Genomic DNA, 16,197 nt, shown 5'->3' on the forward strand with positions numbered 1-16,197 from the left:
TCAGCATAATTTATTCGAAAAAAACAAAAAATGAATGGAATGTATAAGAATATAATGAACTATAATAAAGCATGCCCTCTCACGACATTGCTGTGCCTAGCCAAGGTCCTTATTCATTATTGTAATAAATTATGTACACAAGGAATGCAATAAAGGTTTGAGTTTGAAAAAATAAGCAGAATATTCATTACGTCAACAAGTTTATTTAGTCCAGGAGGAATCGGCGCATGAGTACCGAAAACTATTCCACCTCAATTTTTTTATGCGATCCTCTTCAAATTGCCCTACTGATGATATAAATGCATGTTGCCATGGGGCAACCCGGTGCCATATTGTTTAAACCGAAATTGTTTAAACAATTGCAAGGAATTGTTATTTTTCAACCGGACAATTTTTTTTATATTCTTTATTGAAATACGAATAAAAAAAGTCCAATGACTTTTCACGATAAAGTTAATATTTTTAGAGATATGAATTTTTAAAGGTTCTTAAAATCTCAAATTTGTGTACTTTTTACCCATGAAAAATATATTAAAAAAATAAATCAAATATAAGTAATATTTTTTTTTCAATATTAAAATATTGTTTAAACAATTTCGGTTTAAACAATATGGCACCGGGTTGCCCCATGGCAACATGCATTTATATCATCAGTAGGGCAATTTGAAGAGGATCGCATAAAAAAATTGAGGTGGAATAGTTTTCGATACTCATGCGCCGATTCCTCCTGGACTAATTGTTTCGAAGCGATATTCATTATACAATTTTCAGTTTGCTATTAAGATTTCTGTAGGCGCAACTTAATGTCGACAACAGACGCTACATTAGTTTTGTATAAAACCATTTAATTGTAGTCTACCAGTCGTACAGAGATTAAGAACAGTTTAAGTGACGACATACACCTTGTCGCACTCCTGTAACTGCTGCTATTTCATTACTACTAACCATTATTATGTAATTAAAATCATATATTACGTGCATGAGTATGAAGTTGAATACAAAAGAATCTATACGTGTGTTGTCGAAGGCACGTCGTTCGGTCGTCGCTTAGGAAGGGAATTCCCTTTCTGCATCTGTGTTTACATCATTAGAAGTCGGCAATCATTACAAAAAGCAAATGGGCGTTTATTAGCTAGGTGTGATTTACCTTAATTTGCACCTATACCTTACAAGACCAGGCAGGCTAAATTTAGCAATAAAAAAAGAGCAAGGACAGTGATGGCCTCAGCGTGCGACTTAGATCATAGGTCCGAAGCTGTTCGATCTGATCCAGGCAACCACTGTAAGGAAAAAATTTGATAAGGAAAGCAAGACGTGCAAAAATACATAAGGCATATCTATATCTTAATATATATAAATTACGTGTCACGTTGTTTGTCCGCTATGGACTCCTAAACTACCGAACCGATAACAATCAAATTTGCCGTGTGTAGTTTTATCCAACTTAAAAGATAGGATAGCTTACATCTCAATTTATACCCGCAATATTATTTTATTGCAAAATATTTGTTTATTATTTGATAGTCACAATTCTAACAGATGGCGCTGTGTTGAAAGTACCAACGTTTCACATAAGCTACAATTTAATGGCATAACCACCAAAAGTGCATGGTGGTCCCCATGACTGGTGTTCTCCTACCGTTTCCCTTGAATAGTTTGCTACTATGTAATATAACAAAAACTTTAGCAACGCTTGGCCGGTCTGCTAGTATACCTATATAATATATAAAATTGAATCCCTATTTCCCTTGGTCACGACATCACGCGTGAACGGCGGGACCGATTTCGCTAATTCGTTTTTTGTTGTTTTTGTTATTGTCACGAGAAGGTTCTTATCTATAGAAAAAAATATGAAAATTGCGCGGAAAATTTGAAAATTTAAGAACACCACCACCAAGAACCACCATACAATTCATACTTTTTTGATGTAACCTTATGGCGTTTGACATAACATAACATTGAAGAGGATGTAAGAAAAATGAATAGCGTTTAAAACAAATTCTTCGCTCGAAGTTATTATATTGATAAAATATAACATAATAATCAATAAATTTATTTAAAAAAGGTAAAATATGTAATAGACTATACCTACTTATAACTAGATCAGCACACTACACCAAAAACTTTTAGAAAGGGTGACAAGAAGAAGCTGTATGAGCTAATATGTAGGTATATAATATCTTTATGTATATATAATACTGCTGAACGTGTGTATGTCACTGAACTCCTCTTAGACGGCTGGACCGATTTGAATGATTTTTTGACGTGACACCGTCTTATAATTCGATGGAGCCGGCTGCACACACGAAAAAACATGACGCATGCGGCGTTACCTCGCTCTGAGGCGTTCCATTCAAGGCTTGAAGTGCAAGGGAGAGCGCGGAACAAGCGACAAAGAGGCACAATCGGACTCGCGTACGGCAGCGTTTGTTCGTTAAAAAATTGACATAATTGTATTTATGCGTATAAATAAATGTAACTTGATCAATTTAATTGTGATTTCCATTTACCTCCTTCTCTATATCCATACAAAATATCTATCAAACAAATAAAATTAAAATTTTCTTTTGATTATTTTTCCGACCCAAATATCGGCCAATAGAATTGCACCATTCGACGTCACGTGGTACAACCTACATGGTATTATACTGATATTTTTTTGTGAAAATTTTCTCTGGTCGTTGCTTCAAGAAAAGTATTAAGTAGTTGTTTTATTCATTATGAAATTCTTATTTGTTAACTGTACATTTCGTCTCATGGTGCAATTCTATTGGCCGACATTTGGGTCGGAAAAATAATCCCCCGAATACCACACGAGCTTCAAAATTATCGGGCATTTCCCTCAAGGTTCCCTGCAAACAAACTGACTAAGTCGTCATGACGACTATATTAATTGTTTGCAACGAACCTATCGGGAATTACCCGATAATTTTGAAGCTCTTGTGGTATTATAAGTGAAAAATGCAACCATTCCATCAGTAATTTCTTATGACGTTGTCACGTTCAACTACCGTCAGTAAGTTACCGACTTTACAGACAACCGATGTTTTGTATGCGTTTGACGGTTTGGTTTAGATTCTGAATCAGCCCAGCAGATGCCGCTACAGTCGTTACTATCATACTTTGTTTAATATAAATATATTGAAATAACATGCAGGACAACGTCTGTCGGGTCCGCCAGTAGTTAATAATAATAATTAAGCCTCATTTATTCCTTCAAAAATTTACGAAATATATATATACTTAAAACATTTATTTTTTCAAGGACGTCTTAGGGAGCGTTCTAGTATTACGTAACGAATTTTGGGAGGGGGGGGTCCTTTTGTAAAACGTTACGATGCGGGGCGGGGATTGAATTACGCGTTAGTGTTAATATTATTTTCGACTTTCCAGTACTTTACACCACATAATGGTTTTAGCTATAAAGAGTCACTGGGTGGTCACGAAACGTTTTACTATTGGGTACAGAAAAACGTTACGGCACGTAACATGGGGGGGAGTCAGTTACCTTAAAAAATTTCGTAACGTAGTACTTGAACGTTCTCTTATTGAGTATAGGCCTCCTCTTTTTAATTGCCTCCATCTCTCTCTGTTTTGAGTTAAGGAGTAAGATTTTTCTCCAAATCCTATCTCCTTAAGCTCAAGCTCGTCAGTCCACCCCACCGTGCATAGTGCATCAATAAATTTTATTTTTTTCTTATTTGTACACTTCTAATCGTCTCTCGTTGACAAGTTGTTATTTTTCTATTTGTCTTCGAATCATATATCCATGATTGGTTACCGTAAGAAAGACATGGCAATATACACGTGGCAAAGACTTTCTTCTTAAAGTATATTGTTTTTTATTGTCTGTTTTTCCAATGATTAAGGTCAAAAGCCTTATTGGTTACTATGAGAATGCTCGGTGGCTGACCACTAAAACAAACGTATTACTGGCTTACTTATTCTTCCACCATTTGGCGCAGAGCAAAATTGTGACTGCTATGTTATGAGCACAAAATAAAAAATTAGGTGGAGGGTTGCAAACTCTGTCCCAACTCTCAGGCAATTTGCGAGTACCTGTGATGCTAGAGCGCACCAATTTTGATTTAAAATAACCGTCATCATAAATGCGCAGTAGACGAGGATCTGCTATTCTAATTAGAATACTTATCAACAATTTAAATTAACAATTTCGCTGATATATACAACTAATTACCTAAACGTAATAAATTCTGAAAGTAATTAAAATTAAAAAAAATATGTAAATGGAAAGTTTTCATACTAAACATTGTTATTTCTTTTACGGTTTGGTAAAATTATTAGTAAAAATTATATAAAAATATTCATTCGATCTCTGTAAATAAAATAGGCATCGTAGAAAAGGCATTCCGTCACTTTAATTAATTAAAAACCCTCACAAATTCTCTATCTCTTTTGGATTGATTGAATATCCTTTAAAATAATTTAATTGTTCTTTATAACCACTCTATATAAGGCTTTAGGTTGAGTATGTCTATAAAATTGTGTGACATTGTCATAATAAATAAGTAAAAAGCGAATAAGCAATTATTGTTATTTTTGAATATGTACTGGTTGGTCGTCTGGTAAGAATCAGTTATTGTAATAAAGATAATATTATAATGACAATACTTATCACAAATTTAGAAAAAATACAGCTACGTTTAGATGATTACTGTGTATTTAAATACATTTGGTTTTTAATTAAAATATCGATCGAACATTATTTAATATTCGTCTTTCTTCTGAAATCTTTTGTTTCGCCGATAATCTAACTCAGATCTTTTACAATTAAGCCACGTAGACGTTATATATAGTATAAAAGACGTATTTGCAATTCTTCAGGACTGTGTTGGTCACGTGGTGCGAGGCAACCTCAAAATTCCCAGCTGGGTTTCAATTTGGCTCAGCCACATCCGCTTACCAGGTGGAGGGCGCTTGGAACGCGAGTGGTAAGTAATAAAACCAGAAAATGTTGGTATATTTAGTATAAATTAGCTTTAACGAAAGACAGTTGATGGATAAAATAAGGAATTAACTAACGAACAATTTTCTTTAAATAGATATGCATAGATAATCATCAATAGGATTTCTTTAAATCAAAAATAAATTTAATTTCATTTAAATTTTTATCGTGAATTATAAATCAAAAATTGTCTTTGTTAGCCGTCTTTGAAACGAAATAAGCCGTTATTTCGTTTCAAAGGGTCTACGTTTAAGTGTATATTAAAATCTTCATCGTCTTCCTCTTCTTTTTTTAACAGATAAATCTCCAAGTATCTGGGATGTTTTCATCCATGAAAACCCATCTGCTATCGCGGACCACTCTAATGGAGATGTGGCTTGCGACTCCTACCATTTATGGAAGGAGGATATCGCTTTGGCCCAGTCTTTGGGGCTCAACTTTTATCGGTATGTACTGTGCAAGTTAGAAATTTCTACGGAACGACGAATATGTCTGGATTTTAAACGACTTCAAGAAAAGGTAGAGTTGGAAAATCCTTGAGTCCTTGATTTGTTGTGTTGTTTCTTTACTTAATTTATCGTAAATCAATATGACAATTGATATGACTATCGAGATGACCTTTATTTAAATTAGATGCATTACACGTCCGATTAAACTTGTTTCAGCACATGTTGAGACTTGGGTGTTTTTTATTGGCAGATTGTAGGTTCATCTCCCCATGACACTGAGGGTCAGAAGCAAGAAAGAATGTCGATTATGTAAAGTAACCCCAATTAAAAAATCAATATTAAGTTAATTCGCCACTTTGACATTTTTTTAATAAAAAATAAAATATGTTTATTATGGAACATATAATACAGGTATCACTTATTTCACGTCATTAAATTTGAGGCGGTAGACATGCCTACTCATCGGCAAAGAAGATAGAGGGTGTAGGCCGAGAGAAAAAGCCGGCGTAAAATACTTTCGGTACTCTTTTAACATAGCAAATCATCATACAAATGACTAAGGCAAACAACACTTATTTTAAAACAAATATCGCAAATTAATTAGAAGTAGACAATCTAGCACTAGTCCCAAGCCCTCTTATCAACTAGATAATTGTTAACTTTATAGTAGGTAAAAAGGCATCTTTTTACACAGCTTTTCTTTCTGGGATTTTATTAAAGAAAAGTATCCCTTTTCCCAAAAAATAATTACTAACTTTAGATAGTATAGTACGGGGAAATTGCAGCCTGCGTTTGTTCCGAGTATTAAATATTATGCGTATGTTCTATTCTAGTAAACTTATCACTATTTTTATATATACATACATAATATTTTCATGAATAGGTATGTATATTGCGAGGGAAAGGTATATTGCGGTCCATACCATCCACTTATAGCGGTAACATATTCACAGTTTCTCAATATCATGGCCCCGACTCCTGCCTGAGGGTTTTTCTAATCACGTGAGTAAAGATGGAACAACATATTACAACAATCTTATCAACGGTCTGCTTAGCGTTGGAATCGAACCGGTTGTCACTCTCTACCACTGGGATTTGCCGCAAAATCTTCAAGATTTAGGTAAGAATATGAATTATTTAATTAGTAATAATTACTTATTTTTGTACTAGTTTAAAAACCTGTGTTACAGGAGACGTCCGAACCATAGATATTAAACAGAAGAAGTACCAACAAAAAGGAAATTGTATAGTTATGATAGCAGAGTTAGTAAATACAAACAAAATATTTGTTCGTTGTAAATTTTATTTAACTTCGTTTACTTGGAGAGTTTACATAGAGTCGATTGTTTTATAAACCTAATACATAATATTACACCTATCTTACATATACCGTTAAGGATTTAAAAACCTTCCTCGCATGGCATGGCATGAATAAAAAAAACTCGAATTGGTTTGCGCAACATATTTTGTGATTAATTTAATTACAATCACAATAGTTAATTCTCATAATAATAAAATAAGTATTGTGGATAAATAGATGCTTTATCAATAACTATATACTGACAAAACAAATTACACACAAATTAGACACTAAATTAGCTACTTACATAAGCCAATCAACATTGGTTATTCCTCAGGAAGAGCCTAGTCATAAAAAAAAATCTAGAATAGAATTTGGAATGTACAACCCGACATTAAAATAGATCTCTCCCCTTCAGGTACTGCTACTAATAAGAATCAAATTGTTAGCTACTATGTAATGGTAAAACAATAGAACCGTATCTAAAACATTAGCAAGCAATGGTTCAAATGTAATTAATTATAAAGAGAACTTGTATGTAGGACACTTTCGAACAAAACCTTTTATAATTTCCCAATTAGACACACTTATGAACCTGTAGTTGTGATTCTATTGTTTACAAAAATATGTAGATTGTCAGAATTATTTAACAAAATACAAAATATTTTAAAAAAAAAATCATTTAATCATATGGGTAACACATTGTACACTTATGACTTGTCAGTAAAGAAATAAATATTAATATGTATTTCTTTACTGACAAGTAAGCTTCTAATTTTACATTTAGTGCCAGTTCTCAAATCAAGGGCGTAGAACGGAAGAGAAGAACTGGCAATAAACTCTCCGCCACTCTTTTTAATCGCCATGTTTTTTTTTCTTTTCTGCTTTGATTGCCAAAAATTTGTTATAGGTTTAGTTATATTCAAATGGGTTTCATGTTATGAACAAAGGAATAGAAAATCTATCGATTTTAAGTCGTTTTGAATTACTAAACAATCGATTCAGTGATATCAGATCAATTATAATACTGTAATGTATGATTTGTACATTTATGTTTCACGTTAATAAACTTAACACCCGTACAATGCCTTACTTTTTAAAGAAACGCGTACTCTCTTCTGATTTTAGAGATTTTAATTTAACTCAGAAAATCTAAAAAACAAAGTAGCTTTGACGTAACTTTGCCGAGTTAGTCTAATTTCATTCTTAAAATTTTAGTATTCTTATTTTAAATTTTAAATTCTATGTTTGTTTACTGTTTCACATCGAACTATTTACCATCGAACATGTGAAGTTATCATTTTCAATATAAATATTTGTTTTATGGGACAGGAGGAAAACGAGCAGTCACTTTAAATAAAGTCATAACCGCCGACCATGAAAACCCCGCAAAGCCTAACTAACCGACATTTCAGGAAATAGCCATTAGTTTCTCCGAATTCTAATTCTAATTCTTAAAAATGGATAAAATTTCTAGTGATGAAATAAAAAAAAAATAAGTTTTTGTTAATACTTTATGTTCACATTTTTTAATTTTTAATACAGAATTGGTATATAAAATTACATCAATTTATTTTAAAAGGACTTAAAACCGAATTAAGACAAACGTTTATTACGGGAAACTTTATTGTGATAACAAATTTAACAGTTAAAGAGCATTCGTTAATTTAAGTATTTTAATTATTTGAATTGAAATAATAATGAATTATTTTATTATCCATGAGAATACAAATAAAGTAAGCCACAATAAGCGCTTAATGTTGCATTTCGTGATTATTCTGATGCTGATAATCTGTGCCCAGCTCCGGTACTTTAAAAAAAATCGGTTGTCTGTAAAGTCGGTTTACTGACGATAGTTGAACGTGACAACGTCATAAAAAAATATTGATCGGATGGTTGCATTTTTCAAAAAAAAAAAAAAATTATTTGTTTGATAGGTATTTTGTATGGATATAGAGGAGGTAAATGGAAATCACAATTGAATTGATCAAGTTACATTTATTTGTACGCATAAATACAATTATATCAATTTTAAAGGGAACGCCTCAGAGCGAGGTAACGCTGCATGAGTCATGTTTTTTCGTGCGTGCAGCCGGCTCCATCGAATTATAAGACGTTGTCACGTCAAAAATATTATTAATATTTCAGGAGGCTGGACCAACATTGAAATAGTGGATTGGTTTCAAGAGTATGCCCGTGTGGCGTTCACGCTTTTTGGAGATCGGGTTAAGACCTGGGTCACCATAAATGAACCAACGAGCTTCTGTAATGTGGGCTATGGGACTGGGATACTAGCACCTGGGGTAGTCAGCCCTGGGATTGGAGAATACCTTTGCGCTAAAAATGCTTTACTGAGTCATGCGAAGGCATACAGACTGTATGAAAAGGAGTTCAGAGATAAATATAAAGGTAATGTAGTAAAAAAAAATTTATGTTAGTAATTATGTTAAATTTTTATATTGTAATGCAACAAAGTGTAAATAAAATAAAATAAAAAGGGTGTGTGTACTTATGTACGCGCGTAAGAAGTTATACTTCTTTGGCATTATTAAAAATAGTTTTTGCTTGCATGCAAATAATTAATTACAATTAATTCATGAAAGACTGGAAAAGAAGTCATTATAGCCAATAAAGTTCAGTTTACAAGTGTAACATAAAGTCTATTATTATTAGAATGTTGTTTTTAAGTTATGTCCAATGCCGTTGCATCTTTCGTGAGCAACTTCATTCTGTTAATTTTGTGTCACGGTACGCGCGCATCGTAAAATTTCACTCTCATCAATTTTTCATAACGCGCCTAAAGAAGTATTACTTCAATAAATTATATGTCATAAAGCCTAACTAGAACTAGACCTAACAACAAATCATGTGTATTTGTAAATAAAACTTCTTTTCTACAAGACGTCAAGGCAGAATACAAAATACTATCCGAATCACCTTGACCTTGTATCGTTCCACAACTGCCCTGCGATTTTGTAACTCACTTTTCGAACTCACACAGAGGTTTTTGCATCGGCGGTCGCTCTCAAATCAGTCGTGAAGCAGTCATTTTATGATTTGGCATTCTGATAAACAATAAACTACAAGCTCCGACCTTTTCAGAATGCCAAATCATAAAATGACTGCTTCACGACTGATTTGAGAGCGACCGCCGATGCGAAAACCGCTGTGTGAGTTCGAAAAGTGAGTTACAGAATCGCAGGGCTGAGCGTTTTTAAGGCAATTTCTGCCGCGCACCACCACTATGTTGAACCAGCTGCCCACTGAAGTATTTCCGAACCAATTCGACTTAGGGTCCTTCAAGAAAAGAGCGTATCAATTCTTAAAAGGCGCTGCCGCGCTTGCGAGCCATCTGGCAGTTGCGAGTGTCCATGGGCGGCGGTATCACTTAACATCAGGTGATCCTCCTGCCCGTTTGCCACCTGTAACATAAAAAATACGGCCATCAAAACTAGTATACTGAATTTCAGGGCAAGTTGGTTTGACAAACCAATTCGTATGGTATGAGGCTAAGAATCCTGGCCAGGAAAAAAATGCGCAGCTTGCACGGGACCTAGGCGTAAGTTTGTAATAAATAAATCGTTTTTTTTTTTTTTATAAAAACTAATGTCTTCGTTCAGCATTATTGATTTGAGAGCATTTAACATATAGATAAAAATGATTTGCACTAGGCTTATAGCTGTTTTCACGTTTCGACTATTCACTATTCTGTTAAATCACTTGTACATTCCAAATAACCTTGAAAAATTATACACCTGAACCTTCCTCATCAATCCAGAAGTGAAAACCGCAATAAGTTTCGTGCAGTATTTGAGTTTATCGCGAACACACAGATAGATAGACACGGCGAAGGACTTGTTTTTATTTATTACTAGCGGACCGACTGATGTTGTCCTGCATGATGTTGTCAAGCGATTAGAATATTAAACAAAGTATGAAAGTACCGACTGTAGCGCCATCTGCCGGGCTGATTTGTGAATCTAAACCATCCAGGGCTCCATACAAACGCATACAAAAAAAAACATTCAAATCGGTCCAGCCGTTGAAGAGGAGTTCAGTGCCACAGTAGAATTATGTATAATATGTAAGCTTAAAGCATAATAAATAATCCTATCATTTAAGTTAGATCAAACTGCACATGGTGTGCAAATTTGATTAAAATCGGTTAAGTAGTTTAGGAGTCCATAGCGGACAAACAACGTGACGCGTAATTTATATATATTAAGATTATTTAAAAGTTATGCAACGTTGCCGCTGATTTTGTAGGCATTTTCGCGCTTTTCAACTTTTCTCTAGAACTCAATGAAATATTAGCTTTTTCTCCGGTTTTCCTTGCAAATCCGACAATAGACGACGATAGATATAATATTATATTTTCATTTATCGGGTTAATATTTATGGCACTCACAAATATCGTGGCTTTCTATTTGTTAAAAAAAAAACAAATTCGGTTCGGATCAGATCCAGAGATTACCCCCTACACCGACACATCCTTAAAATAACGGTAGTTAAATATTAGTACAGATTGGGAATAAATTTAACGATTGATTTTACAGGAATTATACACCTTTCCGATATTCTCCGATGTTGGTGGGTGGCCCCCCAACATCGAGTCTATTATAGCGAAAAATAGTAGAGCTGAAAATTATTCAAGTTCCAGACTTCCTGCACTCACTGAAGAAGAAATAAATCTAGTCAAAGGTATGTAAATAAACCTAATTCTCCTATGATGTTTTTGGTTATAAGACATGCCGCTTTCTCGCAAAGTTTTCCTGTGAAGAAAGGGAGTTGTGTACTTCCTCTAAAAGCATCTTTGACCAGTCGAACCACTGACTGGTAGGCCCAAAGGAAGCAGTCGCAAACACATTGTTAGCGCGATTCAGGGTATGACACTCGTTTTAAATGATACAAAATAGTTTCTGTGAATTTTAATCGCCAAACAATAAAGACGCTTGTTCCGTCCATTGCACTCCCTTTGCCAAGCAATACCTGCACCCCTCTGACGCAACACCATTATAAAAGGAAGCGGACAACATATACCAACAGAGCCCCGAACGGGCCAAAGCGCACCCCTCTCGAGGGAGTGTGCAACAGTAACCACGACGGTACAGATTTTTTTTTTTAAGTCAATTCCCACCAATTGACCTAGACCATGGTTACTAGGCAACGGATATACATACATATTATAGATAGACAGACATAGAAATACATATTTAAAGTGGTAGTAACCACTAGACCAATGAGTCATTTGATTTGATCGGATACCTCACATCGGACCGTTCAATTCTCAACTAGATAAGTTTATAATATAGATACGTGTACGCACTTCATATCGGGCCGATTCAATTTTCATATTAAGTTAAGTTTCAATTATTGTAGTAATTTAAATATATTTTGTTACTTTTTTGGGATTCGCCGCTGGCCCTCACTCAATTCGCTATTACAACACTAGAACACAATTCGCGTCAATAATAAATAATATAATTATTTCATTCTACCTTATTACTACTAAGATTATTACAGAATTTCATTAATTATAATATAATTATTACTATCATTGTTATCGTTATTATATATTTTTGTTTTCAATATAAATTTTATACATTTTATGAACGCACTACACGGTTTTTGGCATAAATAATAATGATTTAAAAGCATAATTTATACTTATAACTAAACATAATACTGCAATATTAATTAAATATAACGTGAAAAAAATTATCCAATATAAATAACAGCACGTTGCGATAAGCCTGAAGTTAGTTTTCAGAGGTAGACAAACTTCACAAACAACAAAACTTGCAACTAATCAATAAACTGGATCCGAAATCGCAGGACAAGAAAAAGATGGCGCGTAACGGAAAAATGTGACGACGTCACGTAATTTTTTTTCCAACGCCGATAAAAAAGTTTTACTTCAACAAAGTTAAATTCGTTGTTATTATTTAGCCAATAGTATCAGATGTATTGAAAACCTTCTAAAAAAACCTAAACAGATGTTATTTCTGGTCTGGGCCTCCGATTAATGTTTCGTGAAAAATAGTTTTTTTCTAATAAGGTGGTCAGCCTTGTGTTCACATTCCTCACGATTTTCCTTCACCAAGCGAGTGTTTAATGCGTACATAGGTGGACAGACGGGGTTAGAACCTACGACCTCAGGGATAACACTATTCGTGATGGCCTGGTGGTTTCAATGGTTTTAAAAAATAGGCTGAGTAAAATAATAATTGATATTACTACTTGAACAAAAGACTTTGAATTTTGGTACCTGCAAACCCTCATAAGTAGCTCCAGTTACTTAATTATTTATTGTGATACAGGTTCAGCTGACTTCTTTGGTGTTAACTACTATACTTCCCGACTCGTTGGAGAAGCGAGTCACCATGAACAGATTCTCGTCTGGCCATTGTTTGGAAGCCGGGAGCTTCGCCTGGTTTTCTCATATGATTCTACTTGGCTACCGCGTTACGATTGGATCGCGGTACGTATTACAGATGATTAGGTAGGAAAAATCGAAATTAATAACCCGCATAAGATTTGTAAGTGATACGCCAGAATAAAACAGTGTTATAAACATAAATAAAACTTACTTTAACACGTGCTCTACTTCCCTTTGAAGCAGTGTTGGCCTACTGGTTTCAGTGTGTGATTCCCATTCCTGAGCTCGTAGGTCCTGCTTTCTGTCGATGTACGGAAAGAAAACATCATATCCTGTGAAACGAGATCTACAAAAATTCTATTTTTTTACTTATATGGGTTATACAATATAAATTCACATAGATATGTCAAATTCAACAAATTCAAAGCCCTCGTTAAACGAAAATTAATCAACAAAGCTTTTTATAAATTTGAGGACTACTTAAATGATCCTAATCCTTGGGATTGATTTGCTCCAGTTCAAACAATTTGTATGACAATACTTGGCGATTAAAAAGAGTGGCGGAAAGTTTCTTGCCAGTTCTTCTTACCCGCTCTACGCCCTTGACTTGCGAACTGGTAGTAAATGTAAATTTACGATTAATTTAACTTGACGATTCAAAAGTGTACTTGGTTACCCACTTGAATAAAGATATTTTGAGTTTGAGTTTGAAATAAACTTAAAACCCTAAAAAATACAAGTTTTTCATAACCATAACTATAAGAGTTTTTCAGAGCTATCCCCCTGGAATCCGTCGACTTATGAAGTCATTGACGGAGCGTTATGGGAATATAGAAATAAAAATCTTTGAGAATGGTTTTGGGACGTCTGATCCTTCCCTCAATGACACCATGAGGGTGCAGTATATTAGGGATCATTTGAAGCAGGTATGTTATTTCTGTTTGAATATTTAAAAAATATGATGTACTAGCTGGCCTGGCGAACATCGTACCGCCTAACAGTCTATTCTTTATTTTTTTCAAAATACTTATTCTGCTATTCGGGACACCGGTCTAGCTAGTAAGATAAAAAAAGAAAGTTGATAAGACAACAAATACATTATGTCAAAAATAAAAATTTACCTTCCCGGAACCCCTCCACTAACACTTGAACTCTTATGTTATGGTATTAAAGTTCAAATTGACTTTTAAGTATTATTACGAATATTTTGTATGGGAATATAGAAAAGTTGTTTTTAGACTTTTTCACTCATTTTTTTTTAATTTTTCTCTCCGTAAGAACCATCCTCGTACTTCAAGGAATATTATAAAAAAAGAATCAGACAAATCGGTCAAGCCGTTTTCATGTTATGTGGTGACAACGGAAAACGGGTTTCATTTTTATATATATAGATTACACATAATAAGTCTTTATTAAAAGGAGCAAACAACAAACTCGGTTACTCCGACAGTTATTAACTATTAGGTATAACATTCTGTTATTCAGTCTTATTTAGAATGTGGAAGAATCTAGCTATATTTAGCTACGTGTGTTGTTTCTAAACAACACGAGGATACACAGAAAAAATTAAACAAATTACGAGGCATTGATACATATAACAACTATATTATAGCATTTTTATTTTGGCATTAAAGTAATTCATCATAATAAATTATTCTGCTATTCGTGGTTTTAATATCTTCCTTGTGTTCCCATTGTATTACATTCGCTGTCTTGCTGTCTCAACGCAGGTGACAGCTATATTTTGCATTCCAAGATAATAAAATCTAAACCCCCCACAGGTTCTCCTGTCTATAACAGAAGATGGCGTAAATGTCACGGCCTACACTGCGTGGGCGCTTATTGATAACTTTGAGTGGAACAGTGGATATAAGTAAGTGTTTTAAATATTTATTACTTTCTGTACATTAAAAGTTTAGTAAACACCAGATATTTCACCGGATTTTAAAGGAAAAGTTAATTGAAAACATAGGAGCTACAATGTATCATTATCGACATTGATAAATATTGTAATAATTCCAAATATCCACGTCGTCGTTAGAAATGTTAGTTAATGCTTCTAACTAACGCATCAAAGGTACAGAACACATACCAAGTACAAAATTCTGTCCGTGAAAACTTTTTTAATTACATGTTAATTCATATAACGCTAATTCATAGAATGCTCAATTATCAGCATGTCATGAGATCTTTCGCCACATACTAATGTAAGCAAATAAACTACACTCCGCATACAAATACTCACAAACATATGAAACATGTCCTAATCTTATATGTTTTGTTTTTATGGAAAACATCTTTCTTTTACGAAAGTTATTGCAACTTTTTTGTGACAAATTAACAAACTTTTCTCTTTCCAGGCCTAGATTTGGTATTGTCCAAGTTGATTATAACGACCCGACACTCAAGCGCACGCCTAGAGCCTCCGCGCACTATTATGCAGATGTAATAAAGAAAAGAGAAGTTTGATAGACATCAGTATCATTATTTAAAAGATTTTGTTTTATAATTCGCCTTTTATTACATATAACAAAAAATTTTTACAGACGGGATATCGTATCCATTTTGAATTTTTGTGTTAAATGAATTACCCTATTTATAAAAACTGGTTGCACTGGTTTAGTTAAAATAGTCCTATCTCTTTCAATCAAATTGTATTTAAACTATAATGAAATTAGATAGAACAGTGCTTTTGTAAGTGTCAAGTGTACAACGGATATAATTTATTCACTATGGTAAATCAACATAATTTATTCGGATCAAACAAAAAATACGTAAAAAGTTTCCACGCTATGTTACAGAAGATTTATTAAGTCTACAAGATTATTGTTTCAAAGCGATGTTCGTTAGACAATTTTTCGTTTGCTATTTAGATTTCTGTAGGCGCAACAAAATGTCGACAACAGACGCTGTATTAGTTTTGTACAAAAATATTTAATTGTAGCTTAACAGTCGTACACGATTTATGAACAGTTTAAGTGACGATTACTACTAACCACGGTGGTTTTCAAATATTTAATGATATTTTATTTTTCTGTTCACAATTCCTTTCAAATTATTTCGCCATAATTTAATTATGCATTCCGTTTGAATGTGATTTGTT

General features: G+C 33.7%; 1 protein-coding gene across 1 annotated transcript; it reads left to right on the forward strand.

The window, feature by feature from the left end:
• Positions 1-4,461: 4,461 nt before the first annotated feature.
• On the forward strand, positions 4,462-15,603 carry LOC125050112 (myrosinase 1-like). Its single transcript, XM_047649724.1, has 11 exons — positions 4,462-4,586; positions 4,846-4,952; positions 5,265-5,412; positions 6,369-6,535; positions 8,864-9,124; positions 10,186-10,274; positions 11,272-11,416; positions 13,036-13,196; positions 13,868-14,020; positions 14,876-14,967; positions 15,455-15,603. The coding sequence occupies exons 1-11, from the start codon at positions 4,567-4,569 to the stop codon at positions 15,561-15,563; spliced, it is 1,452 nt and encodes a 483-aa protein (XP_047505680.1). The 5' UTR covers positions 4,462-4,566; the 3' UTR covers positions 15,564-15,603.
• Positions 15,604-16,197: the final 594 nt, after the last annotated feature.

Source organism: Pieris napi, chromosome 6, assembly GCF_905475465.1.
Source record: "Pieris napi chromosome 6, ilPieNapi1.2, whole genome shotgun sequence".
Classification (NCBI taxonomy): Eukaryota; Metazoa; Arthropoda; class Insecta; order Lepidoptera; family Pieridae; genus Pieris; species Pieris napi.

What these genes read in the sequence shown, in the direction of transcription:
- LOC125050112 (XM_047649724.1), top strand. Translation starts at nt 4,567, where the DNA reads ATGTACTGGTTGGTCGTCTG. An exon ending in GTTCAGAGATAAATATAAAG is followed by an intron (nt 9,125 to 10,185) that starts GTAATGTAGTAA and finishes ACTGAATTTCAG; the next exon opens with GGCAAGTTGGTTTGACAAAC. An exon ending in TTAGGGATCATTTGAAGCAG is followed by an intron (nt 14,021 to 14,875) that starts GTATGTTATTTC and finishes AACCCCCCACAG; the next exon opens with GTTCTCCTGTCTATAACAGA.